General features: G+C 41.6%; 1 protein-coding gene across 2 annotated transcripts in view; it reads right to left on the reverse strand.

The window, feature by feature from the left end:
- The window catches only part of vwa8 (von Willebrand factor A domain containing 8), a 207607-nt gene that overhangs the window by 95470 nt on the left and 89627 nt on the right, over nt 1–22510 (reverse strand). For both annotated transcript variants that reach the window (XM_078409361.1, XM_078409360.1), the window contains exons 16-20: nt 18309–18386; nt 15760–15875; nt 10833–10930; nt 10642–10748; nt 5018–5089 (exon numbers count right to left, since the gene is read on the reverse strand). In XM_078409361.1, coding sequence (XP_078265487.1) covers nt 5018–5089; nt 10642–10748; nt 10833–10930; nt 15760–15875; nt 18309–18386 — 471 coding nt within the window. The remainder of the gene's footprint in view (nt 1–5017; nt 5090–10641; nt 10749–10832; nt 10931–15759; nt 15876–18308; nt 18387–22510) is intronic.

The following is a 22510-nucleotide window of genomic DNA, read 5'->3' on the forward strand; positions in this document are numbered from 1 at the left end:
CGCAAAAAGATTACTATTACTAAAATGCAGTTTCTGTAATCTTTTTTTACTTCTAATGCCATGAAGAAACTTCCCATCTTAGAAAATATCTTTCCTTTATCTTTTTTATTAATTTATTTAATCAGCACAGCCGGTACATTTAGATCACCCCTCAATTTGCTGCAGTCAAGATTTGTCTATTCAATACTTCCTCATTGTTTCAGGAAAAGTCTCATGTTGTTTTTGGCTGGACTTTAATTTCTCTGAAGCAAAGATCTTGTTCCTGAGATGGTGGCCAAAAATCAATATACTACTCAAGTCAGATTTAAACCGGAGTTCTAAACAGCTGCAAAATAACGAACACTTCTCCGCATGCCAACATCTGAGGTGCTGCCAATTTTCCCCATTAGCCTTTCAAAATAATTTTTGATTCAAGAGAGATTGAAAGGTGGTGGTGTTTAGATCACTGAAAGTTAACATGCAATTAGCAATGCAAATAGTATGTTTGCCTTTATCTCAAAATAATTAGATTTCAAAACTAAAGATGTTTGATGGAAATTACATAGGGCACTGGAAATGTTGCATCTAGAATATTTTGTAGAGGTCTGGATATATATAGTATAAGAAAATAACTGCAGATGCTGGTACAAATCGAAGGTATTTTTTCACAAAATGCTGGAGTAACTCAGCAGGTCAGGCAGCATCTCAGGAGAGAAGGAATGGGTGACGTTTCGGGTCTAGACTCTTCTTCAGACTGAGGTCTGGTCTCTCTACTGCACACCACACACATGTATGTACTTATGTTAGAGGCAGTAAAAATTAACAAGATTAATTCCAGGATCACAGTCTTGTCATTCACGGACAAATTAAGAAGACTCGGTCAGTACTCTCATGAATATAAGAGAACTAATCTCATCGAAACGTAAAATAGTGTTATGGTGATTGAGAGGTGGATGTGGGGATAATGATTTACCATATGGGGTTTCTAGAACCAGTTGTCACAAACTCAGGAGTCAGCCAATAACGACTGAGATGGGAAATAACTTCTTCATCCAGAATGGAGAAAAAGTTTAGAATGATATGGACCAAACATGGGCAGGTGAGAGATGGGCCATCTTGGTCAGCATGGGCAAGTTGAGCTGAAGGGCCTATTTCCATGCAAAATGACACTAAATCTCCAGAATCTTTGGAGTTTATCTAAATAGGCTGTGGTGTATATTTCTTGTTCCTGTTAATATCTAAATAGTTATCTACTAAAATTCTGTGTCTTATAACTATAGCTTTGCATTCCTTTGACTTGACTTGACTAAGGTGATTCTAAGGTTCTATCATCTTCACTTCAAGGTTCCAAGTGCTTCCTATCAAATGTTGCAGAAATAGTGGCCAAAGATCAAAAGCATCAGTCGTGAAAACTTGAAATACATTTGGAAATGAAGACTGAAAACGTAAAGAATCAATCGCACAGGGCCAAAACGCTCCTGGCTTAAAGCAAGCACATTCCTTTGGATTTCCTCTATGTGCCTTTGGTCTAATTGTAACATTATTTATGACAATGAAGAACAACTACAATTCAGTACGTGCTATTCCGCCAAAGTAAAGCAAGATTTTTAAAGACACTTTAAGTAGAAAAGACTGAATTGGTTGCATAATAGTGATCGCTTTCACTACTTCATCGTAATTTGATTTATGTCATTAATTTAACTGATGAATTGTTTCAAATTTATCCAGAACCCTCTAAGCCACAGTTCATTACCAATGTCAATTTGTGTGCTAAGAGAGGTGAAGGTGCAAATTAACATGAACTACTGCAGCTGTTTCCATGAAAATATTCTGACTTTAAATGAAACATTCACAGTTGGTGCAAGAGGTTTTCATTTGATTAGTGCAGCGACACTTTATGCCTTTCGTCTCATACCAGCTCAAACCAATTGCAAGCCACAAATAGCTTGGACTGAAGCTCACTGAAGTTCAAATGCATGTACATTTTTTGTGAAAGAAATACTTGCTAATGAGGCAGACCATTACTGGGAGAAATTCTCCTTTATACCAGCCACTTGTGCAATCTTAATGACCTTCAAATCATTAAAATTAAATGGATTTTCTCAGGCAAATTATGCCTCATGCTTTGATTTTGGGAAGAGCACAACTGGTGCACTTCTTTTCATTCATCAATGCAATGACCCAACCAAAGCCAATCAACAAAGCTCTAACATTTGCAATCTTTTCTGGACAAGTGCAGATCTGGCTTTTTCTTTACAGAGTGGAAATGGTTGCTTGCAAGGATAGCAAAAATAACTGTTTTAAAGATAATCTTGTACTCCTAAAGCATCTTTTTTTGTCCTTAACTGTTGCAGTAAATTAAGCCTTGAATATGTTTTGCATGAAGGCTGAAGTGAGATTTTCAACTTTTCAGATTTTGAAAGAGGAAAAACAGCAGGAGTGTTTGGGGGATTTAGAAAAAACGTAATGGCACAATGGGTTTTTGATTCTTGAGATGTTCCATCACAAGGAAGTGTTCAGATCATGATTTAAAAAAAAAAATTAACAATTCTTTAAAAGCAATGATATAAAAGCATTCAGTGTTAACTGGGAGGGAATTGTGGGAAGTAGCTGGAATTGGGCAATTTCTCTAAGGGGAAAGAAATAATACCGTATATATGTCCTCCCTATTGAAACTGTAATTCTACAATATCAGTTTTCAAGCGATTATACGACCATCACAGAAAACTTAGATCTATCTAGCACATCACTAGGGATGAGGAGGACATATTCTGTTATTGCACACCGAAAATCCAAGAGCTGAACTCACCTATCATATAGTTTGGTTCAGGTCAGGTGGGGCCAGGCCAATACTTTATCCTTGTCAGAGTGCCTTTGTGTCAACCAGTAACAGTTGTGTTAGACTAGGTATGACCAACAATGAGCAGAGATCAAAAATGGGATTAGTGTAAATAAGTGCTTGATGGTCAGTGGGGAATCAGTGGGCCAACAGGTTAGTTTCTGTGCTGTGTAACCTCATCTCTCTGCCACAGTCAACGAGGGACTCGCTCCGAAATGGGAGAGAGATTTTCAGATGTTGATTTCACGTTTGACCCGGTGACAGTGGCAGGATGTGATGCTGAGTCAGGGAGTGGGTTGGGAAGGTCTTCTGTAACCTCTGGGTTCTCAGGTGCTGGCTCTGTTAGCCTTGGTGTCAAGATCAGCCTGTGACCTCTCCCCACATGGAGAGGGTGAGGGATTTGATGTGGGACTTCACTGGGCAGGGAGGACTGTCTCAGGCACAGGAGTCAAATCTCACATGCAGCATTCAGAATGCAGCATTCCGCAAGTCCCTCCTGATCAGGTCGAGTCAGATATGGAGAAAACAAGTACTTGGGATTGGCTGTAGTGGGATCAGAACACACAGGATTTAATCTACATTTGCAGTTACAAAGTGCCACTGTGGCACAATGGATGTTGCTGCTAACTGCTGGGTCCAGCGACCGGTTTCAATCCTGACTCTATTCTTGCTATTCTTGCTATTGAGGGCTTGCAGCGTAGGTTTACTAGGTTAATTCCCGGAATGGCGGGACTGTCATATGTTGAAAGACTGGAGCACTAGGCTTGTATACACTGGAATTTAGAAGGATGAGAGGAGATCTTATCGAAACGTATAAGATTATTAAGGGGTTGGACACGTTAGAGGCAGGAAACATGTCCCCAATGTTGGGGGAGTCCAGAACAAGGGGCCACAGTTTAAGAATAAGGGGTAGGCCATTTAGAAATGAGATGAGGAAAAACTTTTTCAGTCAGAGAGTTGTGAATCTGTGGAATTCTCTGCCTCAGAAGGCAATGGAGGCCAATTCTCTGAATGCATTCAAGAGAGAGCTATATTGAGCTCTTAAGGATAGCGGAGTCAGGGGGTATGAGAGAAGGCAGGAACGGGGTACTGATTGAGAATGATCAGCCATGATCACATTGAATGGCGGTGCTGGCTCGAAGGGCCGAATGGCCTCCTCCTCCACCTATTGTCTATTGTCTATTGACCTCGGGGAGTGCTATCAGAGTGCATGTTCTTCCTGATAACATGTAGGTTTCCTCTCGCTGCTCTGGTTTCCTCCCACATCCCAATGAAGTGTGCGTTGGTAGGTTAATTGGTTGCTGTAAATTAACCCCCGTGTCTAGGTGAATGGTAGGAAAATGAGTACGTGTGAATAAATTCCATAGAAAACAGAGGTGAATAGAACTCCTTTTTAGAGGACTGATTCTCTGGAATTCCCTGCTCTGAATGATTGTGGAGGCTGGGTCACTGGAGGTATTTAAAGAGGAAGTGGATAAATATTTGAAAGATTGGGGTATTGATGAGGAAATGGCACAGACAAGGATTCGAGGGCTGGGGCAGATTAGCCATGATCATATTGTACGACGGGACAGGTTTTAGGGACTGAGTGGCCAACTCCTGCTTTCTTAATTTCTAATGAGTCACAGGGATATACATCCAGGAGCTGGGTTCTTGGAAATGACGAGCTGAATGATCTCCTGACATAAAGACGTATTTTAAAAAACATTGAGTTTTAATGCTATTCAGAGCTGCCAATTCTTGCCTTGCAGAATTGCATCAGTCTGAAGAAGGGTCTCGACCCGAAATGTCACCCATTCCTTCTCTCCTGAGATGCTGCCTGACCTGCTGAGTTACTCCAGCATTTTGTGTCTATCTTACATCCATCACAATCCGTGCTATCAATTGAACCCTAAACTGCATTGCTGACCTCAAAAATCCTGATTTTCTGTTCAATGCTGTCTTGATGTCAAGAACAATGGCTCTTACTTCACCTCTGGGATGTCCCTTCTGGCAATGCAGCACTCCCTCATTACCGCACGGGAAAGACAGCCCTGATTCTGCCACAGACATTGGTCTTGAACTAATGAGCCTCACTGTCAGGGACAACCTTCATTATAGTTGTTCTTTTATTTAAAAAGTCACCTATTTAATTTTCTCAGTCCTAAGATTTTTCTAGGCATGGAGAGAATACAATTAACTGGAAATTTATTCCTTTACCTGATTTCCAATCAAAAGAAGATGTTCCCCAAGCACAAAGTCCTTGAGCAAATCTTCCATCACCTGCATGTGCTGAAGAGAAAGCAGAAAACAAAGAATTTTAATGTAAAATCCATGAGGGTTACAATTAACAGCGAGAACCACAATAACATCAGGCTTGCCTGTTGAGGTCGTTGGGCAATGTGGGATGGCCGTTAAGGGATACAGATCAATGGCAGGTGAAAGAATTAAAGAATTAAATCCACTTATGATCTCAAAGAATGAATGGGTTGAATAGCCTAATGTTATTTCATAATTCCTAGGGTATGTCCAACACAATATTCTGCCAGTACACCCAAAATGCTGGAGTAGTTCAGCGGGACAGGCAGCATCTCTGGAGAGAAGGAATGGGTCACGTTTCGGGTTGAGACCCTTCTTCAGACTGAGAAGAGTCTTCAGACTTTTGCTCTCCCTCCCCTCCCTCCTCACTGGCTCCGAGAATGAGGTGTAGAAGCTGTTAAGCAGCAAGCCTTAATTTTGAGTAGGCCAGTACTTCTTAACAACAAAATAGGTTACTGTCTCAGGAATGTTAGGAACAGAATTACAAGGGCAAGTCGGTCGGTGGAAGCCCAATGATATGAATGGGAAGACAATAAAATGATTATCAGTTTTGAAGGTAGAACAACACGAGGCTGAATAGTCATAGCAATAGTTTTTCATAGTACTCGCGAGTAATAATGAAATGCATTCTTAGTGGAACAGCCTGAGCAGACTGATGAAAACCAGACAGACTCCAGCAAGATACTTCTCATTAAGCTGCTTGAGCTTTGGTAATGTGCATTAAGAAGCTCTTCATAAAGATATTACATGTTGCTCATTGAGTCAGGTGGGCATACGTGCAGCTTGGAGAATATTCCCAAACTTAGGTGGACGAATCGTGTCGATAATGGCACAGATCAATTTAACCCCCATGTAAATTATCAATCAACGGTCTGTACAGATCAACTAAAGCCCAATATCAGCACTGAATTCGTCACAATTGTCATGCTCCGCAAGTTTGTGGATGACACTACCCTGATTGGACTGATCCAGGATGGGGAGGAATCTGCCTACAGATGGGAAGTGACACAGCTGGCGTCGTGGTGCCATCGCAACAACCTGGAGCTCAAGGCTCTCAAGACAGTGGAACTAACTGTAGACTTTTGAAGAGATCCCACTCTCACCATCAACAACACCATAGTCACATCTGTGGAGTCATTTAAGTTCTTTGGAACCATCATATCCAGGGACCTTAAATGGGGAGCCACCATCGACTCCACAGTCAAAAAGGCCCAACAGAGGATGTGCTTCCTGCGGCAACTGAAGAAACACAATCTGCCACAGGCAATGATGGTCCAGTTCTATACTGCTATCATTGAGTCCGTCCTCACCTTCTCCATCATGGTCTGGTTTGGCTCAGGCACCAAGCACGACATCCGGAGGCTGCAACGGATCGTTCGCACACCTGAGAAGGTTGTTGGCTGCAACCTTCCCCCCAATGACGAACTGTACACTGCAAGGGCCAGGAAGCAAGCGGGCAAGCTCATCTCTGACCCCTCTCATCCTGGCCACAAACTCTTCGAAGCACTTCCCTCTGGAAGGAGACTCCGGACTGTCAAAGCAGCCACAGCCAGACATAAAAACAGCTTTTTTCCACGAGTGATAGTTCTACTCAATAACCAAAGTCTGTAGTCCCTTTTTTGCTCTGGTTTATTTTCACCCACATGTTTAGACCAAAATGTTGCATCCTTATTGTTTTGATGTGGTTATGCTTTATTCTTAATTGTTAACTGTATGTTTGTGTTGTCATTTGTGAGCGGAGCACCAAGGCGCATTCCTTGTATATGCACATACTTGGCCAATAAACTTATTCATTCATTCATTCATTGATGGGAAGGTTTGAGGCTGTAATTAGATCTTGATCAACAAATCGCACAAGGAATCATCAAATTCCTTGATTGATATGCAGCCTCTTAATTCCTAGATATCCACACCACTCTTCAATGATACCTCTTTAATTTGACAAAGTATTTCTTTATCAATCAACAAGAATCAGATTAACCAGTTGGAACACAATTGGGATCTAAAGACATATGCAACACAGTAATCCTGGGAAGATGTTAATTCATCTATGGACTATTGGAAGTCAAATTAGCAGTGATAAGATTGAGGAGGAATTATGGAGTAAGTGAGTTTTTTTAGATTGATTGTGGAGGAACCATCCAAGGAAAAGGCTTTTTTAGAACTTGCACAAAAACACACCAGGAAAAATGTTTCTTCCATGTCTCACTGGAGAAATTATTGACAGCGTTAAATCAAGAGTCTTATAAAAGGGCCAGAAACAGCAGTAAACTTCAGGATTGAAAGTATTTGAGAACTCAGCAAAGAAGGACCAAGGAATTATGAAAAAGTGTAATGGTGACTTTAGTGACGGGGAATAGAAAAATATTCTGTAAGAGCCTTTATAGCTCATGGAGCTATACAGCAAGGAGTGGAGTTTTGAAAGAGTTGGCAGTAGAGTTAGTGGATCCATTGGTCCCCAGATAGATTATTTGCAAAAAAAATGCTTTTGGGCTCAAAATCACAACATGAACAGTTGTTCTTCCATGTCTCACTGGAGAAATTAGTGACAGCATTAAATTAATGAACAATGTAACAAAGAATATCTAAAAAACAGTTCTCGTGTTCTAATTCTTACATTATTCATTTGAACCCATTCACTATAATTAGTGTGTTAATTTAGAAGAAACAAGGCTGGAAATTGATCAGAGGAGCATGAGAGATTCAGGTCGTGGGAAGTGATAATTGCAGTTCCACTTGTTTTATCACGTTATAGAGTTACTCCACAAGGGTTTGTGCATCCCTGGGCTTCAATATGAAGATTTGTTAAACAATTATCGGAGGCATAGTACTTTGATGATTTGATGTCACTAATAGTGCCAGCGTTCATGCAGCATGTTAATTTCTACAGATATATGTAGACATTGCACGTGAACACGGCAAATGTACTCGTCAGCAATTCTGTAATTATTCTAAAATGCTCAAAATTGTGAAAATCGAGCTACTGTGTATTTCAGTCATGTTTTAAATGAAGGTAATCACAGGTAAACATAATAAACAGGAGCAGCAATCTGGCATTTGGCCACTTGAGCCCATTCTGCCATTTATCAAAATCACGGCTCATCTCTCTCTGCCCCATTTTCCAGAAATCTCAATAACTATCCCTTGATTTCCGTAATCTCCAAAAGTTTGTCCATCGCTATTTTAAAAGAATTCAATGACTATGCCTGTACGCAGTCAGATCCAGACAACATTCCAGCATGAAATCAGGTCCACCAAGTACTGCTGCAATTCTTCGTTGCTCTTTTAACTCCCTGTTATGACGTTTCTGTCCTGGGCCTCCTCCATTGCAAGAATGAGACCACAGGCGTACTGGATGAACAGCACCTCATAATTCTACTTGAGTAGCTTACAAGTGAATTCTACAAATTTAGGTTACGAGTTAACAATCCCCCTCCCCCTCCCATTTCCCTGTGTCCCACAAGGTGTGCGCACATCTCCCTGTTATTCCCCCCTCCCCTTTATCTCTTTTCTGGCTTCACATTTCATGCCTCATCTCTACTTCTCTCACAGCATTTTGTCTTCGTTTCATCTCCGGCCTTTGTCCACCATATGTCAATCAAACCACGCTCACCTGTATCCACCTATTGCTTTGTCCTGCTCCCACCTCTCTTCCAGCTTTTCTTCCCCCGACTAGAATCAATCTGAAGAAAGGACCTGTCCCAAAACCTCACCTATCCATGTTCTCCAGAGATGCTGCCTGACCTGCTGACCTCCAGCACTTATTGTCATTTTTTTGTAAACCAACATCTACAGTTCCTTGTGTGTTTGCTCAAGAAATTGAGTTTACAAAATATTAAATTGTCCTCACAGGCAGATTACTTTATAAAACAGGACCATCACAACAACAATTAAACTTTTGCAATTTGCAAATATACTTTGCATAGATATTCAAAGTTAAAGTTCCCCGGGTTTATGATTTTTATAGCTTCAAGAATATAACTCTTTTTATAAACTACATAACTGTTTGTGTACAATCAGACAATCAGACAGCTCCTTCAATCCAACACTCTCATTAAGGTTGAAGTAAGAATATGCGAATAACTTCACAGATTACTTTATAGAATAGTTAATAATTATGTTGAAATTACCACCAGCACAGGTTGTTTGGTTCATCCACTTAGTTTGACATTTATCCTTGTGAGCTATGAAATGGGTGCATGATGGTCAACATGCAGTAAATGGGCTGAGAGGCCCTGTATTGAGACTCTCTAACTCTGAGAAGCATCCTACACATTTTCATAGTGTCATACATCTCAGATACAAGCCCTTCGCTCCATCAAGTCCATGCCAATCATCAAGCATATATTTAAAGAAATCCAACATTTACCCAAATTTTAATGCTCCCCACATTCCCAATACCTCCTCCCAGGTTCCAACACTCACCTACACACTAGGAGCAATATACATCAGCCAATTAACCGACTAACCTGCAATCCTTTGAGAAAAAGGAGGAAACGGAGCATCTATGGAAATATATGCAGTCATAAGAACAGGCAAACTCCACACAGACAGCATTCGAGGTCAGAAACAAACCCAAAGCTGTGAGGCAACAGCTGTACTAGCTGCGCCGCCCTGAATACTTCTAGGCCATCAGGGTCTTCCATTTCTTCATAACTGATTTTCTACCCTCACAGTTGGCAGCAAGGATCACCTCCATTCCTGATGTTTATTTTTAGGGCTTGGGCTTCCTTTTTATGCACCTTTGGCTGATAAATACATCCTGCTTTTCTTCATGCCTTCTCATGTTTCTACAGATCTTTATTCTCTATGATTGCAATCATTTATATAGCCCGAGTAATGAGGTGCTTCACTCTTTCATGAGCAACGGGCAGCATGGTGGCATAGCGGTGGAGCTACTGCCTTACAGCGCCAGAGACCCAGGTTCAATCCTGACTGCGGGTACTTGTCTGTACAGAGTTTGTGCGTTCTCCCCATGACCTGTGTGGAGTTTTTCCAAGATCTTCGGTTTCCTCCCACACTCCAAAGATGCACAGGTTTGTAGGTTAATTGGCTTGGTAGAAATGTAAAATTGGCTCCAGTGTGTGTAGTATAGTGTTAATATGCGGGGATTGCTACTCAGTGTGGACTCGGTGGGCGAAGGGCCTGCTTCCACGCTGTATCTTTAAACTAAGCTAAACTTCAATAATCATAAATTCCCTTTATCTTGAGCTCTCTTCACCTTAAATAATTTATGCTCAATCTTGCATTTGCCTGAAGATAAAAATGTTCCTCTGCCCTATCTTTTGAGGTTCAGTGGCAGCTCACGGGTGGCCACTTTAATCTCTGAACCAGATGGTTGTAGGTTTAAATGCCAGTCTATGGCTTGGGCACAAAATCCATGCTGTCACACCAGTGCAGAATTGATGGAGTACAGCAGTGCAGCCTGCGGAATAAAACGTTAAACCTTGGCAGCCTAACTGTAAAAATTGAAGTCTTTATTCTCATTTCATAATGTCAAATGGATTAATGGAAATCAAGATTACCTGAGTGTTTTCATAAAAGAGAACATCTGGTACTTTCATCTTTTCTTCTGGATTGTGCAATGGAACAGAAACTTTCCCAATTGTAAGGATCCCGGACTTTATTTCACCTGTGATTTCAGACAGACCACAGATTTAATGTGCAATAACAAGCCTCAGACAGGGTCATTCAGGGATAATGAACTTGAACTCACATTTGACATCTGTTCCTTCCTGCTCAACATCAGTTGCTTCAATCCCAGAATCCTTTAGATTCTTCTGTAAAGCTGATCGGGCGAGGCTTGGCAAAAACCTGGAGAAATAAGTTCATATTTACCTCAACTGATTACCATTGTACATACTGCTTAAAGGCACCTCCCTTTCTACACAGCAAACTGCTGGGATGTTCAAAGTAACATTCAGAGTGAATTTGCACACATAATTTTACATCGTTTCAAGGAGCTTCCCTTACAAACTTGAACTATAAACAATAAACCTTGTAGCTAAATAACGCATACAGTAAAACTCTGTTAACAAACAATCTACTGAAGAAGCTCAGCTGGTCAAGCAGCATCTATGGGTGGAAAAAGAATGGCTGATGTTTTGGGACAAAACCTCGCATCAGATTGTATGTTGCTCTAGGTTCTGGCTTTGCAGTCCCTTGCGTCTCCAAACCTCTTTTAACACTACATGCTTGGAACATTGGTGGTGCCGTACAGGTAGATTTGCTGGACTATTGAATGTCATTCCCTATTAATACCCCAACATACTTTTAACACAGATGTCAATGACTATATCTGAGACACCACACATGTCCATCAACTCTTTAGTAATTTTCAATTTCTATGCTCCCATTGCCCCATCTTTACCATGGACGTCCAGTCCCTTTACACATCCATCCACCACCAAGAAGGTCTCAAGGTCCTCCGTTTTTTCTCAAACGGAAACCCAATCAATTTCCCTCTACTAGCACTCTCCTCCGCTGGGTGGAATTTGTTCTCACCCTCAACAACTTCTTTTTTGACTCCTCTCACTTTCTCCAAGTTAAAGGTGTAGCCATGGGCACTCGTATGGGCCCCAGCTATGTCTGCCTTTTTGTCAGTTATGTCGAACAGTCCTTGTTCCGGACGTACAGTGGCACCATTCCCCAACTCTTTCTCCACGAAATCAACGACTGCATCCGTGCAGAACTCATTGATTTAATTAACTTTATCACTAACTTCCACTCCGCCATTAAATGACCTTGGATTATCTCTGACACCTCTCCCCCCTTACTTGATCTCTCTGTTTCCATCACAGGGGACCGACATCCACTACAAACCTACCGATTCCCACAGTTATCTGAATTACACTTCCTTCCAATCTGCCTCTTCCAAAGACTCTATCCCCTACTCTCAATTTCTCCATTTATGGCCTATCTGCTCCCAGAATGAGGCTATCCATTCCAAGACATCCAAGATGTTATATTACTTTGGTAAATGTGGTTTTCCCCCGCTGCTGTAAATGGATCCTTCACCCACATCTCCTCTGTGTCTCTTAGTCTGCTCTCAGTCCTCCTCTCCCAAGTGGAACAAGGATAGAGTTTCCCTGGTCATCACCTTTCACCCCAACAGCCTCCAGATCCAACACATTATTCTCCGACATTTTCATCATCTCCAATATGATCTCACCACTAGTTACATATTCTCATCCCCACTCGTTTCCACTTTTCGCAGAGACTGCTCCCTCTACAACTCCTTGGTTCACTCATCCCTTCCCACCCAAACCATCCCGTCCCCAGGTACTTTCCCTTGTAACTGCAGGAGATGCAACACCCGTCCCTGTACCTGTCTCCTCACCTCCATCCAGCAATCCGAGCATTACCACACTGACCTTTCTGTCCTGGGCTTCTTTCATTGCCAGAGTGAGGCCACACGCAAACTGGAGAAACACACCTCATATTCTACTTAGGTAGCTTACAACCCTACAATCTGAACATTAAATTCTCCAATTTTAGGTAACTAACCAACACCCTCTTCCCCTCTCTTTCCTGTGCATAGCCTTGGCTCGCACCTATTTCCCCCCCACCCCCGCCCTTCCTACATCCCTTCTTATAGCTTCACCTATCCATGTTCTCCAGAGTTGTTGCCTGATCTACTGATCTACTCCAGCACTTTGTGTCTTTTTTTTGTAAACTAGCATCTGCAGTTCCTTATTTCTTCATGTTTAATTACTTAAAAAATAGATGTTACACAGAAATCTAACAAATTTTCCAGTGAAATAGGTGAGTTTAAAGGGTCAGGTCCTGATGAGTTTAAAGGAAATGCTGGAAACAACGCCTGGCGAGCCAGTTGCTGAACATCTGGGAATTCCAAATAGTTGGATAATTATCAAAGTTTTACAGCATCCAGAGATAATGGGCGTGCTGCACACTATCTCCCATGCAAATAACTGGCAAAGAAAGCATGGGTTTTGAACAATCCGGTGCATTAATGAAATTGGTCCTAACCTTTGTCTAGACTTAGATTCCAGTCATAAGATAAGACAAATATAACATGAAATAGTACCATGACCCATCATGCCTGACATGACTCGTTGGAAGAGCTATATAATCAGTTCGTCCATCAATCTGATAGAAAAGCTCTCATTTTGAATTTCCTTTCTTTTTTATACCACCAGGTTTTCTAATATTTCACAACAGTGAGGGAATCAACTTGGATCAACTGTTTCAATCCATTCATTACCGTAGTGAATTTTTACTCCGTTCCTTGACCATTAGCAGGTGCAATGCTTTTGCTGGCTTCCCAACTTCCACACGCCCAAGATCATTAGATGTAATTAGACCAAGTGGACCCGTTGGGCTCAAAGCTCTCCTACATTGATGCAGCACCCTCTCCTCCCCCCCTCCCCTCCCTCCTTGCCTCCCCTCCCCTCCCCCTCTCCTTCCCCTCCCCCTCCCCTTTCCTCTCCCCCCCACTTCATCCCCCTCAACCCCCCTTCCCCTCCCCCCCACTTCATCCCCCTCAACCCCCTTCCCCTTCCCCCCCATTTCACCCCCCTTATCCTTCCCCCTCCCTCCCTCCTCCCTCCCTCCCTAGGAGATAGATTTAAACTTTAAAATGTGAATAACTTAAAAAATATAACACTGATTTCAATTAAACTTCTTCCATTAGCACCAAAGGGACGACGGTGATTAAGATGGGCCTAAAATTGTCGTGCTATTGTGTACTGTTTTGGCTGTAGTTCAGGAACAAACAAACAAACAAAGGAGAGTTTTAGTATATAGATAGATGCAATCTAGCCTGTAATGCAATTCCCACTCAATCCTATTCACCAATTCCCCGTTCCTTGCGAACCTATATCTGCTCATGGTCTTGTCATGCTTTGTTATTAGAGCACTTCTATTCAGGACCATGACCTCACTTCTCTTCATCTCTGTCATCTCCCCCCAAGCATTACAACCTTCTGTGCTCCTCTAATTTTAACAACTTGCTCATCCTCAACTCCCAACACTGATGCCTTACCTTCATTTGTTAGGTTCCGAAGACCTAGAATCCCACCATCATCCCAAAATCAGCAGCTGTCTCTGCCACTCTAACTCCTCCTTTAACCTACTGTTTAAAGCATCAGAATCCCTGTCTTAATTTCTTGCTCTCCTGCATTGTATAGCTTGCTAGTAGTGTGTTTCTGTTTAGGGTAACATTAAAAGGTAGCTGTAATCTGGAACATCCTGCCTGAATGGATCTCACAACATTTAAGGAGTATCCAGACAAACACTTGAATTGCTAAGGCATATAAGGCTACAAACTTAGTACTGTGACTAGATCAGATAAGTCCTTGATGGTTAGCAAAGATGTGGCAGGCCAAAGGACCTGTTTCTGTGGCGTACGACCCAATGTCTTCATGGCATACACGCACCTGCAACTCATTCCTATGCATTTCAGAAACTCTTGTTATGGAATCTCCCTTTTGTACATCACACAGCAGTTAAAGCCAAATGAATACTCTTAACAGGGAACCGTGATAGCTGATGCATACAAAAGGTTTCCATGAGTAACTACATACAAAATAGCCAGATCATCTCTATTTTACTGAGGTTGATTGAGGGACCATAGAATAATATAAAATCCACAAAACAATTACAGATACTGGAAATTTAAAATGAAAAACTCAGCAGGTCAGATCGTATTTGTGCAGAGAGAGAAACAGAATAACATTTCAAGTCAGAGACCTTTCAGAACTGGGAAATAAATTTAAAAAAAGGTAATTTAAAGTTGCCGAGAAGGTGCTGGGAGGGATGGATTGGACAAAGGGAATGTCTGACAGAAGGTGAGACCAGGTCAAAGGATAAATGAGAGGGATTATGCTTCTTTGCCTATGTTGTGCATTGCTAATAGCAGGACCGTGACACACGTCCAATAGGTCAGACATCTTCGAAAGAATATAATGAGTTTCATGTCTCCCTTGGTTTATGATTTCATCTGTATCACTTCCTCAGTGATTGCTTCTGCTAAAACAATTTGAGTAGGGGTTGAACTCATACTCTGGCAGAGCCATGCATTACACAAATTAGAATGGTTATATTCTTAGGTAGAAGATATGTGGATTTCCTCAAGAAATTATACCTTTATGGCATATTTCCTGTTGGAGGTCAGGAGAGTTGGGTAGGAGGGAGGGGATTATGGGGACGGGGCAGCAAGAGAAGCGATTCCAAAGCTGAAGAATTGCCATAGTCATAAATTAACAAATATACCGCAATGATAGTAAATACTTCCACGTATTTCTTTTAACATTACTTCCAAAATTAATAATATTTTGAACATATAAATAAATACAATCTTGCCAGTACCTTGAGAGCACTATACAAGTGGGACATTAATCATCACAGCACACACAAAATGGATATAATCTGATGTTCTTTTTGTTTTACAGTTCATAAACTGAGTAGGGGAGACTTCTTCCCTTGTATGCAATTCTCTGCCTACCACTCAGTATTTCTCCAGCATGATGCCCTTACTCCACTCCCACTCCTGGCTGTGAAAACAAATACCCGCCCATCAAATCATTTTTGAATCTGAAAATTGGGGATCTTGAGAAGTATGAGATAATGACTTTTAAGGTGGTTCAACGGTGAAAAGCAAACAGAGCAATTTGGCAAGCTACCTGGAGAGGCAGGCTTTATTTACAGCATGGTAGAGGCTCTCCTCTGGACAATGTGCAAGCCGGTTGCAGATGCGAAGTAACTGTCTTGTGGAAAGTGATGAAGCCAGAGATTTTGCCTAGAAGGATTAAAACAAAATCCAGTAACTGCAAGTGTTCTCAAAATGGAAACTATTTTGCTAACAAAAGCAATATTAACATGTAACATAGAATAGTACAGCACAGGAACGAGCCTGTCGGCCCACAATGTTTGTGCAGAGCATGATTTTCCTTGATCCCACTTGCCATTGACATTTTATGGACCCTTCTAATCGCCCGTTTAGATTCTTTCCTATTCGCTTTATATTCCCCATAAGTTCCTGCTTACACCACCTTCTTAATCCTGATATACGCTACCTTTTTCTTGCTGACCATATTTACAACCTCCTTGGACATCCATGGTTCCCCTACCTTTTCCCTCCTCCTTCCTGGAACATGCTACACTTTGATCAGCTGGCCTTTAAATGACTCCCACATGTCCTCTGTGGACTTTCCCAATAACAACTGATCATAGAAACATAGAAAATAGGTGCAGGAGGAGGCCATTTGACCCTTCGAGCCAGCACCGCCATTCATTGCGATCATGGCTGATCATCCCAATTTATCCTCCTTAGCTTCTGCCTAATGACATTGTAATCTGCCTTGCCCTCATTAAGTATCTTACCCCAACATCCAGACCTGTCCTTTTTCAAAACAATCTTAAAAGTTATGCCATAAGGAAAAATGAAAATGTCTAAGATTATGTATTACAGTGGAATTTAATTAAAATTCATTCTAAAAACAGACATATTAATTTGCTTAATATGGCAATTGTACCAAACAACTTATTTTAGGATGAAAATAATAATGAATTCCCTTCCCCAATAGTTATATTTGATGAAGGTTGTTTGAAGTATTGTACTGCAAAATATCTACAAACATTAACTATTTTCCTGCTCAACCTGCCAACAGAAAATCTGGCGTAACAGTGGTACAGCTGGGAGAATTGCTGCCTCACAGCAGCAGAGACCCGGGTTCGATCCTGACCTCGGGTGCTGTCTGTGTGAATTTGTACTTTCTATCTGTGATTTTGTGGGTTTCCTCCGAGTGCACTGGTTTCCTCCCACATCCAAAATACGTGCAGATTTGCTGTTTAATTGGGCTCTGTAAATTTGTCCCCAGATGGTAGGGTGTCGATTAGAAAGTGGTCTAACATAGAACTAGTGTGAAAGGGTGATCGATGGTTGGAGTGGACTCGGTACACCAAAGAGCTTGTATCCAGGTTGTATCTCTAAATTAAGCTAAAATCCACCTGAACAGTAAAAAAGTACCCAAAACAACATAAACAGTAATTGTAACAGAGTCATAGGGAGATACAGCATGGAAACAGGCCCTTTGTCGAACCAACTTCAAGCTACCATTTGCATGAATCTGTATTAATCCTATTTTTTTATTCATCCCACATTCCCATCACCTCTACCCAGATTCTACGACCCACTGACACATCTGGGGGGAGTTATAGTGGTCAATGAACCTACCAATCTGACTGTGTGGCGTTTGCAAGTTCTTCCTGTGACTGTGTAGGTTTCCTCTTGGTGCTCTGGTTTTCTCGGAGTGCTCTTTTATCCCAAAGACATGCAGAACTCATTGAGTGGTCATCAACTTTACTACTAATTTCCACCCTGCCCTCAAATTCACTTGGACTATATCTTAAACCTCTATCTCCTTTCTCGATCTCTCTGTCTCCATCAAGGGACAGACTATCAACCGATGTTCACTATAAACTTGACTCCCACTGTTATCTTGACTATATGTCCTTCCACCCTGCCTCTTGCTGGGAAGCCTTCCTCAAATCTCAATTTCTCTGTCTCCACTACATCTGCTCCCAAGATGAGGCTTTCCAATCTTTAGTTTAGATTAGTTTAGAAATAACCGAGTCCGTGCTGCCCAACATACTAACACAAAACCCTCACCTGTATCAGCCTATTACCATCCAGGTTTTATCCAGTCCCTCATCTCTTCCAGCTCTCTTCCCTCCCCCCTCATTGAATTCTCCAATTATAGGTAACACCCCTTCCTGCAGCTTTCCTGCGCTCCCCAACCCACGTGCATCGCTTTCTCCCACTATCCCACCCCCTTCCCCACCCCAACTGTTCCCTTCCACCTACAACCTTCCCTCTAACAGAGGGTCAGGCAACATCTCTCAAGAAAAGGAATAGGTGCCGTTTCGACTCGGAACCTTACTGCCTAAAGAAAAGTTCTAAACCAAAATGTCACCTATTTCTTTTCCTCAGAAATGCTGCCTGACCCGCTGAGTTACCACAGCATTGTGTCTATCTTTCACTCATTACCCTTCTCTGCCATTGCAGTCAGATTCTGAATTAACCTCGCTGGAAATTGTGTATGAGCCACACGCTTTAAGTATTCAGTAGAAGGACATGCAGCCTACAGTTGTATTATTAAGTTGTTCAATTCTCTGTCATACACAGCTTCTCAGACTTCTACAGATGACTTTAGGGTAATATTCAACTTACTGTTGGATCGCTGCTCTGTCGAAGTCTGTGTGTAAAGTGCAACAATTGTGAGACAGCATCTTTCAGAACATGTGGAATCTGCAAAAACAATATAATACTCTGCCTATTAGCTATTTTCCAATCTGGTTGGAAAAAAAAACCAAGCATATTTCATTGTCTCTTCAGTTTAAGGCACTTAGAGAACAAAGTATAATACAATATAATGTAGGAAACACAACAAATAGATTGCACATTTCCAGGTTCCACAAACACCAATGAGCTGGTTACCAGATAATTTGTTTTTAGATGCTACCTGAAGGATCAATATTGGCCAGAATACCACTCGGATTTCTTGCTTCTTTTCAGATAATAGCTTCACACTTCATTCTTTGTCATTTCTATCACTTGAATTCAGGGCTCTACAGGCCAGTGAGCCTGATGTCAGTGGTGGGCAAGTTATTGAAGGGGATTCTTAGTGAGAGAGCCTATCACATTCGGATAGGCATGGACTGCCTAGGGATAGTCAGCATCTCTTTGTGTGTGGGAAATTGTGGCATACTTATTAGTATCGTGGCAGGCTGGTATGGAAGGTTAGATTGGAACTAGACAACCGGATTCAAAATTGGCTTGGAGAAAGGAGTCAAAGGGTAGTTGTGGAAGGCTGTTTTTCTGATAGAAGGCCTGTGAACAGTTGAGTGCTGCAGGGGTAGGTGCTGGGTCCACTGCTGTTTGCTATCTACAGTAATGATTTGTATGACAACGTAGTTAGTAAATTTGAAGATGACGCCAACATTGGTGGTGTAGGAAACAGTGAGGAAGAATATCTAAGTTTACAACAAGATTTAGATCAAATGGGAAGGTCGGCCAAGGAATGGCAAATTAAATTTAACTCTGACAAGTGTGCCAAGTGGCACTTTACTTTGTCAAACCAAGGCAGGACTTACACAGTAAAAACTGTACAACTGTGTCATGATGTCATAAACTTTGTCCACAATATCCTTCCCATGAATGCAAGCATGCCAAACACCTTCTTCACCACAATGTCCACCTGACGCGCTACCTTTGCAGAACCATGCACCTGTACTCCCAGGTCTGTCTGTTCTGCAGACAGCCCTGGAGAAAAGGAGTAGGTGTCGTTTCGGGTCGGAACCTTAGAACAGGTTCAGAACAGACAGATGTGGGAGTACAGGTGCATGGTTCTCCAAAGGTAGCGCGTCAGGTGGATAATGTGGTGAAGAAGGTGTTTGGCATGTTTGCCTTCATGGGAAGGATATTGTGGACAAAAGTTATGACATCATGACACAGTTGTACAGTCATTGGTGAGACCACATTTGGAGGTCTGTGTGCAGTTCTGGTCATCCAGCTATATATATATCCAGGAAGAATATCATTGTTGGAAAAGGTGCAGAAGAAATTCACCTGGATATTACCTGGGTTTGCAGGCTTAAATTATAGGGAGAGGTTGGTTAAACTGAGACTTTTTCTTTGGTGCATAGGAGGCTGAGAGGTTACCTTATTGAGGTGTGCAAGATCATGAGGGGCTTGGATAAAGTGAATGCTTGTAGTCTTTTTCCCAGGGTAGAGAATTCTACAATTAGAGGGCATTGGCATTAGGTGAATGCAGAGAAATTTAAGAGGGACCTCAGGGAAAACTTTGTCACTCAGTGGACTCAGTCTGTACCTGGAATAAGCTGAAGCTGTACGGCTCTAAGACTCTATGACTCATTGGAGCCGCTGGATATTTTCTATCAGTATCTTTCTGTAGCTGAGAAACCTTTGACATACAGTGACTGCTTAGATTAAACATTTTGCTGACTGCAGATGTTTTACTAATGTTTCGGGGAATACTCCCATGCATCAAGTTCTAATGTATTAAAAGAGCAAGCTAAATCAAATTTGAAATATTAGTTTTACAATTCCAATTAGTTTTACAATTCCAAGATCAAAAGCTAGCTTGCCAAAAAAGATTACTCAGCATCATAAATTGAGAAGCTGAAGCTGCTTCTAGTAAATCGAGTGAAGCATTAACAGTGAATAATTTTAAATGAAGAAGTGTGGGACAGGTGGGAATCATCTGAGAGCAATAAAAATCAAAATTGAGCATCTACATCAAATTGATTTTTTCTGCCCTCCCAAATCTGCCGGTTCCCTAAAGTTCAAATAAAATCGAGCAATTAATCTAAGTCTTGAATATACTCATGGACTGAGCATTGACAGCTCTCTTAGGTGAAGTATTCTAAAGATTCCAGCCTCCAAATAGAGAACTTTTTAGACAATAGACAATAGGTGCAGGAGGCCATTCGGCCCTTCGAGCCAGCACCGCCATTCAATGTGATCATGGGTGATTATTCACAATCATTACCCCGTTCCTGCCTTCTCCCCATACCCCATGACTCCGCTATCATTAAGAGCTCTATCTTGAAAGCATCCTGAGAATTGGCCTCCACTGCCTTCTGAGGCAGAGAATTCCACAGATTTACAACTCTCTGACTGAAAAGGTGTTTCCTCATCTCCGTTCTAAATGGCCTACCCCTTATTCTTAAACTGTGGCCCCTAGTTCTGGACTCCCCCAACATTGGGAACATGTCTCCTGCCTCTAACGTGTCCAATCCCTTAATAATCTTATATGTTTCAATAAGATCCCCTCTCATCCCTCTAAATTCCAGTGTATACAAGCTTAGTCTTTCAACATACGACAGTCCCGCCATTCTGGGAATTAACCTAGTGAACCTACACTGCACTCCCTCAAAAGCAAGAATGTCTTTCCTCAAATTTGGAGACCAAAACTGCACACAGTACTTCAGGTGCGGTCTCACTAGGGCCCTGGACAACCACAGAAAGACCTCTTTGCTTCTATACTCAACTCCTCTTGTCATAAAGGCCAACATGCCAAAGACACCCAGATCTCTTTGTACTTCCCCATTTTCTAACTAGACACCATTCGGATAATAATCTGCCTTCCTGATCTTACCACCAAAGTGGATAACCTCACATTTATCCACATTAAACTGCATCTGCCATGAATCTGCCCACTCACACAACCTGTCCAAGTCACCCTGCATCCTCATAGCATCCACCTCACAGTTCACACAGCCACCCAACTTTGTGTCATACGCAAATTTGCTAATGTTACTTTTAATCCCTTCATCGAAGTCATTAATGTATATTGTAATTTTTTCTCCCGTATACCCGTGTCTATGACCCCTGGTTCTGGATATCGATGTTGGCATATACCCCTCACTTTTCCTGAATATGTTTGTTTCAAATAGGTCACTTCTATATCTTCTAAACCTCCAAGGACAAAAGTGTATTCTCGAAATCTACACAGGGGTCTTCACCTCAACAATCCATCTTGTGAACTACTGAACCTTCCAAGGCAAGCATATTCTCCTTGGAAGAAAGATAAAATATGCTTAGTCCCCTCACCAACCATTTATTAAAACAGCATGCCTTCCTTGTACTCTCATCGATTTTATTTATTCCATGTGATATCTTGATAAGCTCAGTGTTAATTGCTCATCCCCAAATGTAATTGAGGAGGTAGTGCTTTGCCATCTTCTTGATGCATTTGGTGTAGGTATACCCATAATGTTGTTCAGTAGGGAGTTCAAAGATTAGGACTCCATGATGATGATAGAACAATAATGATATTTCTGATTCAGGATGCATGGCAAGGTCTTTCATCATGCTTACTGACTTGTGCCTTGTATATGATGAAAAGGCATTTGATTATCAGGATATCACAAAATGCTGGAGTAACTCAGCAGGTCAGGCAGCATCTTGGAGAGAAGGATTATTATTTGATTATCAGGAGGTGAGCCATTCACCACATGATGCCCAGCCTTTAAACTGCTTTGTAGTTAAGAATGTTTGTGGCTGATCCAGTTGAGTTTCTGATCAATGGTGAAGTTAATATGTTTACTGTGGGGGAGTTGATAAATAATAATGCCACTGAATGTCAAGGGGATGTGCCTGTTGCAGTTTTTGTCTAGTACTTTTTAGGTGGAAATATTACATGACTTTTATTATCCTATGCCTTATAGTTGTCTAGGTTTTGCTGCTTGAATACATCAGCTGCTTAATTTAGACAATAGACAATAGACAATAGACAATAGGTGCAGGAGTAGGCCATTCAGCCCGTCGAGCCAGCACCGCCATTCAATGCGATCATGGCTGATCACTCTCAATCAGTACCCCGTTCCTGCCTTCTCCCCATACCCCCT

The sequence above is a fragment of the Rhinoraja longicauda genome, chromosome 12 (assembly GCF_053455715.1).
Source record: "Rhinoraja longicauda isolate Sanriku21f chromosome 12, sRhiLon1.1, whole genome shotgun sequence".
Taxonomy (NCBI): domain Eukaryota; kingdom Metazoa; phylum Chordata; class Chondrichthyes; order Rajiformes; family Arhynchobatidae; genus Rhinoraja; species Rhinoraja longicauda.